This window comes from Amblyraja radiata, chromosome 16, assembly GCF_010909765.2.
Source record: "Amblyraja radiata isolate CabotCenter1 chromosome 16, sAmbRad1.1.pri, whole genome shotgun sequence".
Taxonomy (NCBI): Eukaryota; Metazoa; Chordata; class Chondrichthyes; order Rajiformes; family Rajidae; genus Amblyraja; species Amblyraja radiata.
Window position 1 is genome coordinate 36092613 of NC_045971.1, and position 18315 is coordinate 36110927.

The window sequence follows — 18315 nt, forward strand, 5'->3', positions numbered from 1 at the left end:
CTCAGACATCCTTCTACTCCCAGGTGAGAGGAGTGGTTCCTGTGAGTGATGTCCACCCTGAGTGCGTCAGGTATCACGGCTCTGTCTCCTCGGAACACTATGCCGTCCTGGAAACTCAGTTCATCTTGGAAAGTGTGGTAGTGCCTGATGTCACTTGGTAAGTCCTATTTTCTCTTGGGCCACCCTGACAGTATTCTGTTTGCCACACTCTGTAACTTTGTGTCATCTTTTGTTGCAGCCCTGGTGGCACTAAGCCTCTCTGCTGAAATGGGTAGGTAGCTGACCATGTTCACAGTCTCTATATCTGTCTCGCTCTCTCCCTTAGTGCTCTCTGGTAAGTATGCTCTACTCAGCGTGTCTGCAAGTAGCATGTCCCTGCCTGGAACATAGGTCACACTGAGATCATACTGCTGCAGCCTGAGTAGCATTCTCTGCAGTCTCTTAGGTGCACTAAGTAATGGCTTTCTGTGTATATTTTCTAGAGGCTTGTGGTCGCTTTGTACTGTGACCTCTATACCATAAGTATACTGATGGAACTTTTCCATCCCAAACACTATGGCTAAGCATTCTTTCTCTATTTGGGCATAGCCCCTTTCAGTTGGTGTGAGTGCCCTACTACCAAATGCTACCGGTTTACCTTTCTGTGTCAGGGCGGCCCCCAGTCCCGTGTCAGATGCATCACACTGAAGTGTCAACTCCTTTTCCTTGTTGTAGTACTGTAGAACTGGTGCTTTAGCGATTTTGTCTTTGTCTTTGAAACGCCCCTTCTTGGATGTCCGTCCTTTACCACATGTTCTCCTTGCGCGTGAGTTGTCTCAGAATCTCAGTCATCTGAAAGGTGGTCATAGAACTTAGAAAGATAGTTGACCATCCCAACTAATCTCTGTACCCCTTTCACGTCTGTTGGCCTTGGCATCTCTGATTGCCCGTACTTTCTCCGGGTCAACCCTCAGTCCCTCGGCCGTGAGCAGATGACCTATGTACTGTACCTCTTTTTGTCTGAGCTTGAATTTGTCCGCTTTCAGCTTGATGTTGCGCTCTCTGCACCTGGTTAGAAAGCGTCTGACTTTCTCGTTGTGGTCCTTTTCTGCCTCCTCTTGTGTTGCTCCTTCCCCCGTGATTAACACATCATCTGCTATGACGCAGACTCCTGGGAGGCCCTCCAGGGCCTGCATGAGCTTTCTTTGGAACACTTCAGGTGCTGGGCTTATTCCCATCGGCATCCTTAGCCAACGGAAGCGACCAAATGGGGTGGCGAATGTGGTAAGGAAGCTCGACTCTTCCTCTAGTTTGACGTGCCAGAAGCCTTGCTTCACGTCGCAGACTGTGAATACTTTTGCCTTCGACATCTCCGGCAGGATGTCATCTATAGTTGGGAGTGGATAGTGACTTCTTTTTAGTGCCCGATTCAGGGGTTTTGGGTCTATACATATCCTCAGCTTCCCATTAGGTTTTCTCACTGCGACCATGCTACTGATCCAGTCAGTGCTACGTTCCACTGGTGTGATTATCCCTCTTCTCTCTAGATCTTTGAGTTCCTCTTGTAGAGGTGTCATCATAGCTACAGGCACTCTGCGCTTTGGCAGTTTCACTGGCGGTACTCTGTCATCTATCTCTATTCTATATTCACCCTCCATGCAGCCATCTCCGGTGAACACATCCTCAAACTCATTTATTTTGTCCATGGTCACGTGTTTGCCACTTTCTCCCTTTGTCACTGGGCTCGGCTCTTTCTTCACTATGTTGTCTATAGCCAGAATATTCTCGTACTGTACTTTTATCAACATTGCCTCGCTGGCTTTTCTGCCCAGTAAAGGGATTCTGCTACTCTGGTCAACCACTTGAAACTCTAGTCGGTACAGCTTGTTGTTTCTGGGGTTTCTGACCTTAACCTTACATGTATCCAGAGGAGTCAACTTGGTCTTGTTATACATCACTAGCACATTCTCAGTGTGCTCTAACTGTGTGTCTGGGTTTAGTAGATCGATGGGGATGATATTACAGGTGGCCCCACAGTCTATCTGGAAGTCAACTAACTTTTCCCCTATCTTCATTCCTGCAAAGAGCTGCTGGCCCTGACTGTGGCTGTTTTTAACCTGGTTTAGTTCTTCCTCTCTATTTGCTTCAGTTATACAGTTGACATCCTCATAAGAGTCACTGTCACTAGTCTGCTCTGTAACTGCATGCAATTTCTTAGTTTTCCTACTGCTCTCTTGTCTCGATCTGCACTGAGCTGCAAAATGATTTTCATTTCCACACTTCTTACACTTTTTCCCAAAAGCTGGGCATTATTTCTTATTCCTCTCGTGTGTTCAGTATCGCGTTGCACAGTATCTCATTGTCTTTTTGTCTCTCTTCTGCCTGTTTCAGTGCATGTACCTCCTCCACTGTCTGTCCTTGCAGTGTTCTGCTATTCTCCCTTGACAGCTCTGTAGCTCTACAAATGTGCAGGCATGTCTCAAGAGCCAGCTTCTCTTCCCTGAGTAATCTCTCCCTCAGTGCTGAGCTATTTGTACCACACACAAGTCGATCTCTAATCAATGAATCTCTAATGTCCCCAAAATTGCAACTACTAGCAAGTATTTTCAAGTCTGTTGAATCCTACTGTTTTCATCCAATCCTTGGTTCCTCATGAAGAATCGGTACCTTTCCACAGTCTCGTTTACCTTTGGGTTGCAGTACTCGTCAAACTGTATGATCATTGAACTCACTGTGGTCCTCGCTGAAGCGCTAGTACTCGACAAAGTTGCCCAAAGTTCTCTGCCTTTTTCTCCGATGAGATAGTTGAATAGCTTGACTTTTGTGGTCTCATCGGCGTCTGGCATGGTAAGGTCTATGTACAGTGTGAACTCCTCCTTCCAACTTTTGCATGACTTCGCCAAGTTGTTGGAGTCCAAAACCAAAGTTCCAGGGGGTTTTAGCCCTTCCATCGCTGTCAGCTAGCTGTTGTTTTTTTTCTTTGCCGATGCTGAAGGCTAACTGCTTATCTTTTGTGCTTTGTTGTGTTTTTGGTGTGCTGTTGGCTACGGGCCCACTGAAAACAAGCTACTGGCTTCAATTGTTCAACTGCATTTTTTCTTCTTTGCCTTCTGTAAGGCTAACGTTAGCCTGCTGCTAGCTAGCTAAACTTTCACTTTTCTAGTTAATTCTGACAATTTTCGACGTCCATCCCACCGCTGCCACCATGTTTCATTATGTTCTGTCTCTATCTGGACTATACATAATGGATGATTAAAGCAGTCTTGCTTACTTGAACTTTATTGTCTTTGTGCAGTCATCATCCGAACTGGGCCGCGCCCCGGTGTCTCCTCGAAACCAGTCCCCCGTACAACAGTACTTAAATAAACAATCCTACTGTTACAGCAATAACATTAGCTACCCTCCAATCCACAGGAACTGATCCTGAATCTGTGGAACATTGGAAAATGATCACCAATACGTCTACAATTTATTGTGCCACTTCCTGAAGAACCCTGGGATGCAGACCATCAGGCCCTGGTGGTTTATCAGTCCCATCCATCTACCCAACACCATTTCCTGCCTAATGTGGATTTCCATCAGTTCCTCCATCACCCCATTTCCTCTGGCCACTACTATATCAGGAGTAGTGGGGTGTGGAGAATGTTGGAAAGGAGAGGTGGGAGTGATCGCCTTAGATTCCCTTCCCACTACAGATGCGGCCTGACCCACTGAGTTCCTCCCCCGCTTTAGAGGGAATGGACAGACGACGTTTTGAGTCAGGACCCTTATTCTGACTGATTGGAGAGGGTGGGGAGAGGAAGCTGGAAAAGAGAGATGGGGGCTGGACAAAGCCAGGCAAGTGATAGGTGGACACAAAATGCTGTAGTAACTCAGCGGGACAGGCAGCATCTCAAGAGAGAAGGAATGGGTGACGTTTCAGGTTGAGACCCTTCTTCAGAAGTGTTAGGTGGATGTAGGTGAGGGAGACACAAGATACTGCAGATGCTGGAATCTTGCATAGAACACAATTTAGTTAGATGCACAGAATCTCTTGCCCAGATGGAGGAATCGAGGACCAGATGACATGGGTTCAAGGTGAAGGGGAAAAGATTTAAAAGGAAACTGAGGGGTAACTTTTTCACACAGAGGGTGGTGGGAGTGTGGAACAAACTGTCAGAGGAGGTAGTTGAGGCTGTGACTATCCCAAGAAACAGTTAGACAGTTACATGGATAGGACAAGTTTGGAGGGATAAGGACCAAACACAGGCAGGTGGGACTAGTATAGCTGGGACATGTTGGTTGGTGTGGACAAGTTGGGCCGAAGGGCCTGTTTCCACACTGTATCACTTCATGACTAACACAAAGTGCTGAAGTAACTCAGCGGGTCAGGCAGCATCTCTGGAGAACATGTATAGGTGACATATCAGAATGCTGGAGTAACTCAGCGGGACAGGCAACATCTCATGAGACAAGGAATGGGTGACGCTTCGGGTCGACACTGAAGATGGGTCTCGACCCTGAAATGTTACCCATTCCTTCCAGCATTTTGTGTCTACCTAAACAGCACCTATCCACGTGGCGGTGTGCCAGCATGCTGGAGGAGCGGGCAAAGGCCTTGCCGCAGAGTGGGCAGGTGAAGGGCGCTGGCCGGTGTGGGCTCGCCGGTGCTCCAGCAGGTGGTCAAGCCGGGTGAACCCCTTGCCACATTCAGCGCACACAAAGGGTCTCTCTCCGGTGTGTAACCGCTGGTGCTCCCGCAGCCCCCGCTCTCCCTTGTCAGGGGGAGCAGCTGCTCGCCGCCATGGGTCCTCCGGTGCTGCCGCAACCCCCGCGAGCTGTCAAATGCCTCACCACAGTACGGGCAGTCATTGGGCTGGCCACTGGTGTGCACGCGCTGGTGAGACAGGGTGTGGGAGGCCATGGCAAAGCGCTCTCCACACACCGGGCTGGGGACGGGACGGTTGCCGGCGTGCACCTGCTGGTGGGACAGCAGCTTGGAGGAGCGAGTGAAGCCTTTGCCGCATTGGGTGCAGGTGAAGGGGCGCTCGCCTGTATGGGTGTGCTGGTGCTCCAGCAAGTGACTGGACTGGGTGAAGTCCTTGCCACACTGGGCGCAGGTGTAGGGGCGCTCGCCGGTGTGGGTGAGCTGGTGGTTCAGCAGATGGGTGGAGCGGGTGAAGCCTTTGCCGCACTGGGCGCAGGTAAAGGGGCGATCGCGGGTGTGGGTGCGCTGGTGCTCCAGCAGGCTGCTGGACTGAGTGAAGCCCTTGCCGCACTGGGCGCAGGTGTAGGGGCGCTCGCCCGTGTGGGTGTGCTGGTGGGACAGCAGCCCGGTGAAGCGGGTGAAGCCCTTGCCGCACTGGGCGCAGGTGTAGGGACGCTCGCCGGTGTGGATGCGCTGGTGGGACAGCAGGCTGCTGGACTGAGTGAAGCCCTTGCCGCACTCGGCGCAGGTGTGGGGGCGCTCGCCGGTGTGGGTGTGCTGGTGGGACAGCAGCCCGGTGAAGCGGGTGAAGCCCTTGCCGCACTGGGCGCAGGTATGGGGCCGCTCGCCGGTGTGGATGCGCTGGTGGGACAGTAGGTGACTGGACTTAGTGAAGCCCTTGCCGCACTGGTCGCAGGTGTAGGGGCGCTCGCCGGTGTGGGTGCGCTGGTGGTACAGCAGGCTGTCGGAGCGGGTGAAGCCCTTCCCGCAGTCGCTGCAGGTGTAGGGCCGTTCCCCGGTGTGGGTGCGCTGGTGGGACAGCAGGCTGGTGGACTGGGTGAAGCCCTTACCGCACTGGGTGCAGGTGTAGGGGCGCTCGCCGGTGTGGGTGCGTTGATGCCCCAGCAGGTTTCTGAAGCGGGTGAAGTCCTTGCCGCATTCGGTGCAGGTATAGGGCCGCTCCCCGGTGTGCAGGCGCCTGTGCACCTTCAGGTCCGGCGACGACTTGAAGCCTTTTCCGCAGTTAGAGCAGGTGAAGGGCCGCTCACTGCTGTGCACCCGCCGATGCACCTGCAGCCCATACAACCGGGTAAAGCTCTTGCCACAGGTGGAGCAGCCATAGGGCTTCTCGCCCGTGTGCACCCGCCGGTGCACCTTCAGGTTATTGGCCATCTTGAAACTCTTGCCACAGTCGGAGCAGGTGAACAGCTTCTCGCCGGAGTGCACGCTCTTGTGCCGCTGCAGGTTTTCATAGCGGGAGAAGCTCTTACCGCACTCTGAGCAGTCGAAGGGGCGTTCTCCCGTGTGCACTCGCTGGTGGGTCTCCAGCAGGCTCGGGCTCTGCCAGGCCTTGCCACACACATCGCACTCATAACGCTTCTCCTTTTTGTGCCCCGTCATGTGGCCCTCCATCGAAGCTCAGCCGTACACTGAGCAAATGGGGGGGGGGGCTCACCGGCACCCTGGCTGCCCTCAATGGCCACTCGCGTCCCCGTCTCTCCGTCCACAGCAAAGGCTCCTAAACCCTGCAGGAGGGGAACACAGATGGTCAACAAGCTGGCAAACAGGACATTACTAGCACATATTGGATGCGTTTATGGCGGAGGAAACTTATATAATTATGCGTGGCACAGTGGCGCAGCGGTACAGTTGCTGCCTCACCGCCAGAGACCCGGGTATGATCTTGACTATGGGTGCTGTCTGTGCGGAGTTTGCACGTTCTCCCCTTGACCTGCGTGGGTTTTTACTCTGGGTGCTCCATTCATGGTTGTAGTTACTCCAGTACTTTGTATCTATCTTCTCCACAGATGCTGCTTGACCCGCTGAGTTACTCCAGCACTCTCTCTCTCTGTCTCTCTCTCTCTGTCACTCCCTCTCTCTGTCTCTTGTCTCTTTCTCCCTCTCTCTATCTCACCAGGGCAGCCGACTCTCACGCCCTCATGTGGATCAGAAATTTCTCACGCTCTGTGGAGAGAAATTCTGTGATCAACGAAAATGTCAAAACTCGGATAAACTGCATGGTTCGCGGGTGTTGGAGAGCCGGGGCTGAGGGAGGGATGGGAGCAGAACCAGCGGCGGGAATAGATGCGGGGATCCGGGGCTGGCGAGTCGCGCACTGCAGCTCCGGCCATGGAGCAGTGCAAGAGTCCCGGGCCGTTGGACACGTCGGAAGCGTTGCGCAGCAGCCGTGAGAGTGTCTGTGCCGAAGGGACAGACTCTCAAAGGGAGGTGGAGAGAGAGAGAGGGGAAGGAGGCAGGGAGACAGTGGGGAGAGAGAGGGGTGAGAGGAGAGAGGGGAAAGACAGAGGGGGTGTGAATGGAGAGAGAGAAGAGGGGGGGGAGAGAGGGGAAAGAGGGATGAGAGTGAGGTGGGAGAGGGGGGGAAGAGGAATGAGAGGGAAGAAAGAGAAGGGGTGGAGAGGGAGCGAGATGGAGAGGAAGAGAAAGAAAGAGCGGAGAGAGAGCAAGGGGAGAGTAAGGTGGGAGGGAGAAATGAGGGAGAGAGAGGAGAGAGAGAGGGGGAAGAGAGAGAGGTGAGAGAGAGAGAGAAGGGGAAGAGAGAGAGGGGAGAGAGTGGGTGGAGAGGGAGCGAGATGGAGAGGGAGAGAGAGGGGGAGATAGAGAGGGAGGGAGAAAGAGAGAGAGGGGGAGAGAGGGGGAAGCGAGGGGGAGAGAGAGAGAGAGAGAGAGAGAGGGAGAGGGGGAGAGAGTGAAGAGGAGGAGAGAGAAGAGAGGAGAAGAGAGAGGGAGGGGAAAGAGAGGGGGATGGGAGATAGAGGGGAGAGAGAGGGGGGTTGAGAGAGTGGATAGAGGAGGGAGAGAGAGAGAGAGGGGAGAGAGAGAGGGATGAGAGTGAGGTGTGAAGGAGAGAGAGGTGTGAGAGTGAGAGAGAGATGGGGAGAGAGAGAGGGGGATAGAGAGAGGGGGAGAGGGAAAGAGAGAGGGGGTGTGAATGGAGAGAGAGAAGAGGGAGAGGGGGGGAGAGGGGAGAGAGGGGTGAGAGTAAGGTGGGAGAGGGGGGGAAGAGCGGTGAGGGAAGAAAGAGGGAAGAGAGAGAAGGGATGGAGAGGGTGTGAGAGAATGGGGGAAGAGAGAGATGTGGTAAAAGCGAGAGGGGGAAGAGAGAGAGAGGGAAAGAGAAACGGGGAAAGAGAGAGAGATGGTGGGGCAAATGAAAGAGGAGATAGAGACAGAGGACAAAGAAAGAGCGGAGAGAGAGCAAGGGAAGAGTGAGGTTTTGAGGGAGAAATGGGGGAGAGAGAGGAGAGAGAGAGGGGGAAGAGAGAGAGATGAGAGCGAGAGAGGGGAGAGAGAGAGAGTGGAGTGAGAGAGAGAGGGGGAGAGAGTGTGTGGAGGGAGCGAGAGGGAGAGGGGGAGATAGAGAGGGAGGGAGAAAGAGAGAGAGAGGGGGAGAGAGGGGGGAAGCGAAGGGGCGAGAGGAGAGAGAGACAGAGAGAGGGTGAGGGAGGTAGTGAAGAGGAGGAGAGAGAAGAAATAGAGGGGGAGAGAGAGGGAGGGGGAAAAGAGGGGGAGGGGAGAGATAGAGGGGAGAGAGAGTGGGAGAGCGTGAGGGGAGAGAGTGCGTGGAGAGGGAGCGAGAGGGAGAGAGAGGGGGAGATAGAGGGAGAGAGAGGGGGAGAGAGGGGGGGAAGCGAGGAGGAGAGGAGAGAGAGAGAGAGAGGGAGAGGGGGAGAGAGTGAAGAGGAGGAGAGAGAAAGAGAGGGGGAGAGAGAGAGGGAGGGGAAAGAGAGGGGGAGGGGAGAGATAGAGGGGAGAGAGGGGCGTTGAGAGCGGAAGAGAGGAGGGAGAGAGAGAGAGAGAGAGAGAGAGAGGGGAGAGAGAGAGGGATGAGAGTGAGGTGGGAAGGAGAGAGAGGTGTGAGAGGGGGAGAGAGGGGGAGAGAGAGAGGGGGGCAGAGAGAGGTGGATAGAGAGAGGGGGAGAGAGGGGGAGAGAGAGAGGGGGGCAGAGAGAGGGGGAGAGAGAAAGAGAGGGGGCGTGAATGGAGAGAGAGAAGAGGGGGGGGAGAGGGGTGAGAGTAAGGTGGGAGGGGGGAAGAATGGTGAGGGAAGAAAGAGGGAAGAGAGAGAAGGGGTGGAGAGGGTGTGAGAGAATGGTAAAAGAGAGAGGGGGAAGAGGGAGAGAGAGGGAAAGAGAGAAACGGGGAAAGAGAGAGAGATGGTGGGGCAAAGAGAAAGCGGAGATAGAGACAGAGGACAAAGAAAGAGCAGAGAGAGAGCAAGGGGAGAGTGAGGTGGGAGGGAGAAATGGGGGAGAGAGAGGAGGAGAGAGAGAGGGGGAAGAGAGAGAGGTGAGAGCAAGAGAGGGGAGCGAGAGAGAGGGGAGTGAGAGAGAGGGGAGAGAGTGTGTGGAGAGGGAGCGAGAGGGAGAGGGACAGAGAGGGGGCGATAGAGAGGGAGTCCTTTTAAGTCAGTTCCAAGTACCCAAAATACACTACAATTGGCGACGAGGATGGGATACAGTTTGTGAACTCACCCGCAGGACTGTTTTGCAACACACAGGATTGTTTAACAGTTTGAACTGTAGATACGGAGTTGTGTCGCAGTTGTTTGCGAGCTGGACAAGAGAGGCCTGCAGATCCCTCTATGCCTGGGACTGCATTTAAAACATCAGCTGTACAAGTCGGCGAGTTTTGTCAGGCTATCTCTATGTTGTGTCTACGTGGCAAGATGTCGTCCTTCGGATTGTTATTCATTTTAGACTGAGTTGTTTTCTTTTAGTCAAATTCCTCAAGCTGAATAGTCTTTGTATAAGTTTTAGGTGAATTGTTACACCAAAACATACAACAGCACGACGAGGATAAAAAAAACAGAAAAGGAAAGAAGCAGGACTGTCAGAAAAAAAAAGGGTTGTGTTTGTAAACAAAGTGGAACGGCACTAAGCCAAAAGATTTGGAGCCAAAAATGGTTTTGAATTGGCGCCAAAGAAAAGAAAGGTCGGAACAGGAAGCAAGGAAAATAAGTGGGGCAGTAAGTAAGTGTCACCGAAGAAAGCAGCCGAAAGCTGGAAGCCTAACCAGCAGGACAGCGACGGTGTCAACTTACCTGGAACATTTTCCAGGGCTGTGCACCTAAGGCAAAGGGGCAGAAGAGGCCCAGTAGCCGCCACCGACTTTGGACGTTTTCCAGGGCTGCGTAGCCCACAGCCAGGCCCAGGAGCCGCCAACGACGTCGAGTGAGGGCCTAGTACTGGGTAGATCACGGACAGGTCCAGTGAAGCCACCGACGAAACGGAGTCAGCCCGGCTGGGAGAAGAGTCAACCCGGTCGAGGGAGAAAGCCGGCCGCGTGAGAAGCGGTCCAACAGCGAGAAAAAAAAGCCTGGCCACGCGTGAGAAGCGGGCCGGCAGAGTAAAAGAAAACTGGCCGCGAGAGAAGCGGACCAGTCGTGAAAGAAAGCCCGGTCGGGCGTAGAGTCAGCCCGACCGTGAGCAGAAAAGAGGGTCCGGCCGCGCAAGAGAAGCGGACTGGCCGAGGGGGAAAGCCCGGACGTGAGAGGAAGAGGCAAAGAGCAAAGAGTGAGTCCGCACGAGAGAAGCAGGACAGCACTCAAGCACTTCAGCCCGGTCGGGAGTAGAGTCAGCCCGGTCGTGAGGGCTGTGAAGACAGCGGGCAGGCAAATCAGCAGAGCAGCAGTAGTCGACTTGGCAGCAAGCCAGCGGCAGCAAAAGTAACGGTGAAGCCCGGAGGAGCCAGCAAAAGCAGCAAAAATGGAGGTCTGGCGAGGCCAGCAGCAAAAGTACCGGTGGGGACAGCTCGAGAGGTCGAGAAGGCACCGGTGTCCATAGGCCGACAAGCTGGACAAGTGAAATCCATCAAAGTAAAAGCAGGACTGTAGAATGTAATGCGTTGTTCACTTTTCCTTCACAGTAAAACCGGGACTGTTTGGATGTTATGCATTGGTCACTGTTATTAATAGTAAATCTGTGTGCATAGCAGGAATATGGTTAAAATGTTCTAAATGTCTATTAACATGAAATGTTGGTTAATAGTATAAATCTATTATTATAGGAATTAGTAATAGTGGGCTGGATCACTTCTTAGTGTGTAGAAGGATTAAGTCTAGTGCAGAATACACAGTGAGAGAAAAGAAGATAGTGCACCTGAATAGCAACAGGTAGCATGGCTTTTCAATTTGTAGAAAACGTGCCCCACTTAGATTATGGGTGTAATTTTGAGAAATGGACCACAGTCTTGGAGGCTTGTTTCATTTCCAATGATATTGCTGCAGAGGAGAAGAAGAGAGGTTCATATTAGGCTTAGGAAGAGAGGGTTATCAGACCTTATGTTACTGCTGCCAGCAAAGCCCACAGATAAAATGTATGAGGAGTGTAAGGAGGTATTCATGGCTCATTTCTCACCAAAACCTCCAAGGGCATCCAGAGGCAAGGAGCCTGAACTAAAGAGGGCAGAGTCCCTCAAAGGACCAAGGTCAAGTGCAAAAGCACAAAGGTCAAATGCAAAAGGACAAAGGTCAAGTGCAAAAGGACAAAGGTCAAGTGCAAAAGGACAAAGGTCAAATGCAAAAGGACAAAGGTCAAGTGCAAAAGGACAAAGGTCAAGTGCAAAAGGACAAAGGTCAAGTGCAAAAGGACAAAGGTCAAGTGCAAAAGGACAAAGGTCAAGTGCAAAGGGACACAAGTCAAGTGCAAAGGGACACAAGTCAAGTGCAAAGGGACACGTCAAGTGCAAAGGGACACAAGTCAAGTGCAAAGGGACACAAGTCAAGTGCAAAGGGACACGTCAAGTGCAAAGGGACACAAGTCAAGTGCAAAATGACACAGGTCAAATGCTAAGGGACAAAGGGCAAATGCAAAGTGGCAGAAGTCAAAGGCAAAGAGAAATTGCCATCCAAAGGGCAACCCCAGCTATTCAAGCTGCATTCAGGGGTATGAAGGAATGGAGAGAAATCCGGAACAAACCGAAGGCAGCAACGGTAATACAAGCAGCATTTAGAAGGCACAGAGTATAGCGTAAATACAAGGCAATGAGATTGGCAGCTATAATAGTACAAACCCATTATAGGGCACACCTTCAAATGGAAAGTGATCGCAAAACTTACATGAAGGTACGCAGAAGTGTTGTACTGCTTCAGGCAGCCTACCGTGGAATGCTTGTTCGAAGGCAACTGCAGGGCATGCATAAATCTGTCAAGGTCATACAGACTTATTATCAGATGTATAAACAGCGTCAGTATTTTAAGAAACTACGCTGGTCTGCCATTGCGGTACAGCAACGATACAGAGCATGCCCGATAAGAGATGTCCAAGTGAGACAGTATAAGAGTTTGAGAGAAGCAGTGGTGTGTATTCAGGCCTTATACCGCGGGATCAAAGCCAGAGTATTGGTAGAGAAAACCAAGGCAGCACGCTGTATTAAGTCATTCATAAGAATGTGCATTACTAGAAAGCATTTCTTGATGCAAAAGGCGGCTGTAGTCACTCTGCAAGCTGCATACCGTGGTTACCGATTAAGGGTACGGTACAGAGCTATGCGACAAGCAGTCATTTCGATCCAGAGATGGTACAAAGCATGTAAAATAGGGCATTCCCAGTTTGTGCAATATTAGTCAATGAGGGATGCAACTATTACCATTCAAACTGCCTACAAGAGTATGGTGGTTAAGCAAAAGAAAGCTACTGTAAAAGTGCAGTCAGTACTCCGTATGAGTTGGTATAGGAAAGACCTAAGGAGACAAATAGATGCACAACAGAAAAGGCTGAAATGATACAAAAGGCTTAAACGATATAGGAAAGACTTCCTCAAACCGATTTATAAAACAGTTGTAGTGCAGTACCACTACCGTGCTTATGTAGTAAGAGAAATATACAGAGCGCCAAACAAAGCCACTGCTGTATTGCAAGGACAGTATAGATCCTACTTCTTGATGAATAACCAGAAAGGTGATTTAAGACAAATAGACGAACAGCAAAAAAGGCTTAAACGTTGCAAAGAACTGTTAAATAAATGTGTGACAATGAGCAAAAAGCTGTTAACAGAAAAGTCTAAAGAAGAGAGGCTTGTCGGTCGAGACAAAAGTATGCAGGACCGATTGCGATTAGGACACTTCAGTATAGTCCAGCATGGAGCTTCCTTCACTGAGCAATGGACAAATGTTTATGCATTGCAGAATGTCATCATACAACAAGAGCAGATGTGGTGCCAGGAAATTGAGCGACAGAGAGCGACTGAAAAACGAAAACCTGCAGTCATGTGTCAGATCCCACCTACAAATAAGGAACAGAAACAGAGGAAATGTTAACTTTAGCAGAATATCAAGAACAGGAAGAAATCTGCAAATTAGAGTAGGATATTTAAAAAGGGCAGAGGCAGAGATACAGGTAGAGCTAGAGTGATTAGAAAGATGAGTGGAATGAACCATTATAAGTGCTAAGTTTAGATACAGTTTACAGTGATGAGGATGTAATGTCAGTCAATTTTGCAACTGTGTGTTCATCAATCACTTCTTCTCTTCTTCTTCTTTCGTGTGGTTAATTCACAACCTTCTAAAGTTGTTGGACAACTTGTTCTATTTGATCTTCCGTTTGTGCACGTCGAGTTGATTGCATTAGTCGAAACAGGGCGGACCACGTGAAGGTTGCAATCTTCCACCCCAATCACTTGATTTTGAAGCATTCATGCATGGTGGAGGTATAATGTAGTCATAGTGATACAGTGTGAAAACAGGCCCTACGGCGCAACTTGCCCACACCCACCAACATGTCCCAGCTACGCTACCTGCTTTTGGTCCATACCTCCAAACGTGTCCAATCCATGTATCAGTCTAACTTTTTCTTAAACATTGGGATGGTCCCTGCCTCAACTACCTCCTATGGCATCTTGTTCCATACAACCATCACCCTTTGTGTGGATAAAGTTACCCCTTAAAAAGTTACCTCTTAAAAATACTTAATACAAAAAAACATTGAAATCATACTTCTAGAATGCACTAAAACATGTTTTAAATACATCAAATTTCAAAAAGTATCTACCATGGGAGGTGGGACACCCTTCTTCCACACCCTCTCCCCACTCAGTTGCTCCACTCCCACAGAGAGAGAGAGAGAGAGCAGAGATCCTCCCATTCTGGAACCAAGATAGAAGTAATTTGAAAACAAAATGGAGTTAGTTGTCCATCCAGAATGGGCAGCCGTACTGAAGCTGTGCCAAGATTTGAGAATAAGGCTGACATTGTAAATATATGGGTCCAGCCTCCCTTATTTCCCTTTGGCTACGGATCTTTCACTCACATTTAGAAGGTGTGTTTTATTGATAAGAAAATGTATAATTACACTAAAGTGCCTGTCCCACTTTCACGACCTAATTCACAACCTTTTTTACTCATGGACATTTTTCATGATGATAGAAAAAACGCCCGACCTACTTGACGCCACGAGAACCTATGAACATCACCGGCTCCTTCCTCATGACGACCAATGCTGCGAGTATGAGTCAAGGGCAAACTCGGCAGAGGTAGTGAATTAGGTCGTGAAAGTGGGTCAGGCCCTTAACTTTTTTCTTTGTTCTTTAGGTGGAGCCCGAGAAGCACAGAGCAACGCGTGTGCTCTTTGTAATCTCGCCACTCCCGTCTCCCTATCCCAGGGGAGAGAGAGGAAGTGGCTCTAGGAAGTGGCTCTAGAAATCGTGGATGCATTGGTGATCATTTTCCAAAGTTCAATAGACTCAGGATCAGTTCCTGTGCATTGGAGGGTCGCCAATGTTATTCCACTATTTAAGAAAGGCGGGAGAGAGAAAACAGGGAATTATAGACCAGTTAGCTTGACATGGGGAAGATGCTATAGTCAATTATACAAGATGAAATAGCCGCACATTTGGATAGCAGCAACAGGATCGGTCCGAGTCAGCATGGATTTACGAAGGGGAAATCATGCTTAACTAATCTTCTGGAATTTTTTGAAGATGTAACTAGGAAAATGGACAAGGGAGAGCAAGTGGATGTAGTGTACGTGGACTTTCAGAAATCATTTGATAAAGTCCCACATAGGAGAATAGTGGGAAAATTAGGGCACATGGTATTAGGGGTGGAGTGCTGACATGGATTGAAAATTGGTTGGCAGACAGGAAACAAAGAGTACCGCAAGGTTCAGTGCTGGGACTGCAGCTATTTACAATTAATGATTTGGATGAAGGGGTTCAAAGTAACATTAGCAAATTTGCAGATGACACAAAGCTGGGTGGCAATGTGAACTGTGAGGAGGATGCTGTGAGAGTGAAGGTTGGGGGAGTGGGCAGATGCATGGCAGATGAAGTTTAATGCGGATAAATGTGAGGTTATCTACTTTGGTAGCAAAAACAGGAAGGCAGATTACTATCTAAATGGCGTCAAGTTGGGAAAAGGGGAAGTACAGCGGGATCTGGGGGTCCTTGTTCATCAGTCGATGAAAGTAAGCAGGCAGTAAAGAAAGCGAATGGCATGGTAGCCTTTATAACAAGAGTCGTCGAGTATAGGAGCAAAGAGGTCCTTCTGCAGTTGTACAGAGCCCTAGTGAGACCACACCTGGAGTATTGTGTGCAGTTTTGGTCCCCTAATTTGAGGAAGGACATTCTTGCTATTGTGGGAGTGCAGCTTAGGTTTACAAGATTAATTCCCGGGATGGCAGGACTGTCATATGCTGAGAGAATGGAGCAGCTGGGCTTGTATACTCTGGAGTTTAGAAGGATGAAAGGATATCTCATTGAAACATATAAGATTGTTAAGGGTTTGGTCACGCTGGAGGCAGGAAACATGTTCCCGATGTCGGGGGAGTCCAGACCCAGGGGCCACAGTTTAAGAATAAGTAGGTATGTTGCAAAACCTACCTTCAGCGGCGCTGCAGATCTGTCGCTGCCCGTGTGCGCGATTTTGGCGCCTTTGAGAGGGGGGCGGGTTTAAAACGTGATTTTCTCTAGGGTATTCAAATCAAGGTTGTTCAGCCTGCCTAGTTGCTGATGAAAAATCGCTGCGACATTAGTTCGCTGCAGTTATTTTTAAACTAATTGGTTTATTTAATTGTTATAGTAAGTTAAAAATCATCCTCTAAACCCGCGACCGCCGCCAACGGGACGGATCTCATGTAGGGGACAACGGAAGGTAGGCTGTTTATCTTTACATTAAAAAGCACTTCTTGAAAATGAAATGGGATTGGCTATAACAAAAGAAAACTGGGAAGAAAGTCTACAACGAATACACCGGTGTTCATTAAACGCCAGACATATACTGATACAATTTAAAGTATTATATAGGTTACATTATTCGAAAACTAAATTAAATAGTATTTTTCCGAATCTCTCCGCTATTTGTGATAAGTGCAAGAAAGCAGAGGCAAATTTAATACATAGTTTCGTTACATGTCCTAAATTGAATTATTACTGGACAGAAATTTTTAAAGTTATTTCTGAAGTCATCAAAGTTAAATTGGACCCTAACCCAAAGCTAATAATATTTGGAATTCCGGATTTACATCTATCACTTACAGTAAATCAAAGAAATTTCTTTGATTACTGTTTGATAATTGGGAAAAAAATCATATTGAAATTTTGGAAGGGAACATTATCCCTCACAACCAAAATGTGGGCAGCAGAGATGATGGAGACGTTACATCTGGAAAGAATTAGATTTGTCCTATTGGACAAGTATAATTCTTTTGAACAGATATGGTCTCCATATATACAGTATTTAGAGAAGTAGCTGTTCTTGGCAACACAGCTCGGCGTGCACCCTGCGGGATTTGGTGAGAATAATTCATTTTTATATTGGAATTAACATATATGTCTTTATTGATACTATCACTTGTAGTAGTGTTATTAATAATACATATTGTGGTTACTCAAATTTTTTTTTTTTTTTTTATTTTTTATTTCGTTTCTCTTTTCTTTCTTATATATAATCAAATTATTATTTAATCACTCTCTTAATGATTTATAACTGTTCTATTCTTTCTCTATCATTATTTCTAAAAAAATAGTAGATAAGTATTACTAGTGTTTTACTTAATGCAAATTGAATTAATTTGATATAAAGTTGTTTGAAGCATTGTAATTGATTACCTTTAATAAAAAAATATATTAAAAAAAAAGCACTTCTTAAGATCCCTTTATAAAAAAAATTATGTTGCGAGTAGCTAATTTGGGGGCCCATTAATCCTGCAGTATTTTTCTGGGCATATGGGGTACAAATTCACCGCAATGGGAACGTTCCAAACCAGCGTTCCACAGGATCCCACTCGAAAGCTGATTTAAATGGCCATTAATTTACAGCAATTGACCACTAAATCCCTTCCATTTGGCCTATAAATGAATGAAAATTAGATTTAAAAATAATGTTTTATTGTGAATTCTTGTGTGAATGTTATTTGGACACTTAGGCTATTTCAAAATGTTAATCTTTTCTTAAGAAATGGATAGATGTTTAGATCTAGTAATTGAAGTTTGGAATTAGCTACAATTGGGTAAATAACTAATTATATGCTTTAATTTCAGGTCGTCCAAGTAAGATTGTTTAATATTTGTTTCAGAATGCTTCAATCTATAATAACTGAAAATTTCTTTCAGTTCTCTTAATTTTTAATAAAGTTATGGCCATTTCACTGTCCTCGATCACAGCTTTTGTGTTAAGTCAAAAGCAATAGGGAACAAGATGTTAATTTCCGAGTATGAAAATGGCCATAACTTTTTTAACACTGAAGATATGAAAGTGAATCAGGTGTCAAATTAAACTTATTTTTGTGCTTTATCTGATGGGATTGTAGACTTGATTTTTTTAATCTCAATATGTTGCAACATTGCTAGAATAAGGGGTAAGCCATTGAGAACAGAGATGAGGAAACACTTTTTTACACACAGTTGTGAGTCTGTGGAATTTTCTGCCTCAGCTTTCAAGAGAGAGCTAGATAGGGCTCTTAAAAATAGCGGAGTCAGGGGATCCGGGGTGAAGGCAGGAACGGGGTATTGATTGTGGATGATCAGCCATGATCACATTGAATGGCGGTGCTGGCTCGAGGGGCCGAATGGCCTCCTCCTGCACCTATTGTCTGACGATTTGATTAAAGATTGCTTTGGTTTTACCTTTAACAATTTTGATGTTGTCTTCTTAAGAAATCTGACACTACTCCTCCCTCCTCCTTCCCCCCCCCCCCGACATTACTCCCCCCCCCCCCCCGGCCGGGCCGCCCATCCATCAGCCCCTAGGTTAGGCCCGGCCCGGCAACATCCCCGAGCTCTCCACCAACCCCAGGCCCGGTCACTGTGTGCGTCTCCCGGTATGAGGCGGCGGCCTGGTCCCGCCCCCAGTCCCCGCCCGTCCGGCCCGCCGGGGTACTCACTGCTCAGCCCGTCCGCCCGTTGCCCCGGAGACAGAGACCGCGGGTGAAGCGTAGACCCTCCGCTCCGTCACCCCGCCCCGCCTGGAGGAC

General features: G+C 48.6%; 1 protein-coding gene across 1 annotated transcript in view; it reads right to left on the reverse strand.

Annotated features, from left to right (window-relative positions):
- Positions 1–2202: 2202 nt before the first annotated feature.
- LOC116982268 (zinc finger protein 585A-like) overlaps positions 2203–18315 on the reverse strand; it is an 88681-nt gene continuing 72568 nt past the window's right edge. Inside the window, exons 4-6 of the mRNA XM_033035544.1 lie at positions 4840–6278; positions 4528–4690; positions 2203–2233 (exon numbers count right to left, since the gene is read on the reverse strand). Coding sequence (XP_032891435.1) covers positions 2203–2233; positions 4528–4690; positions 4840–6278 — 1633 coding nt within the window. The remainder of the gene's footprint in view (positions 2234–4527; positions 4691–4839; positions 6279–18315) is intronic.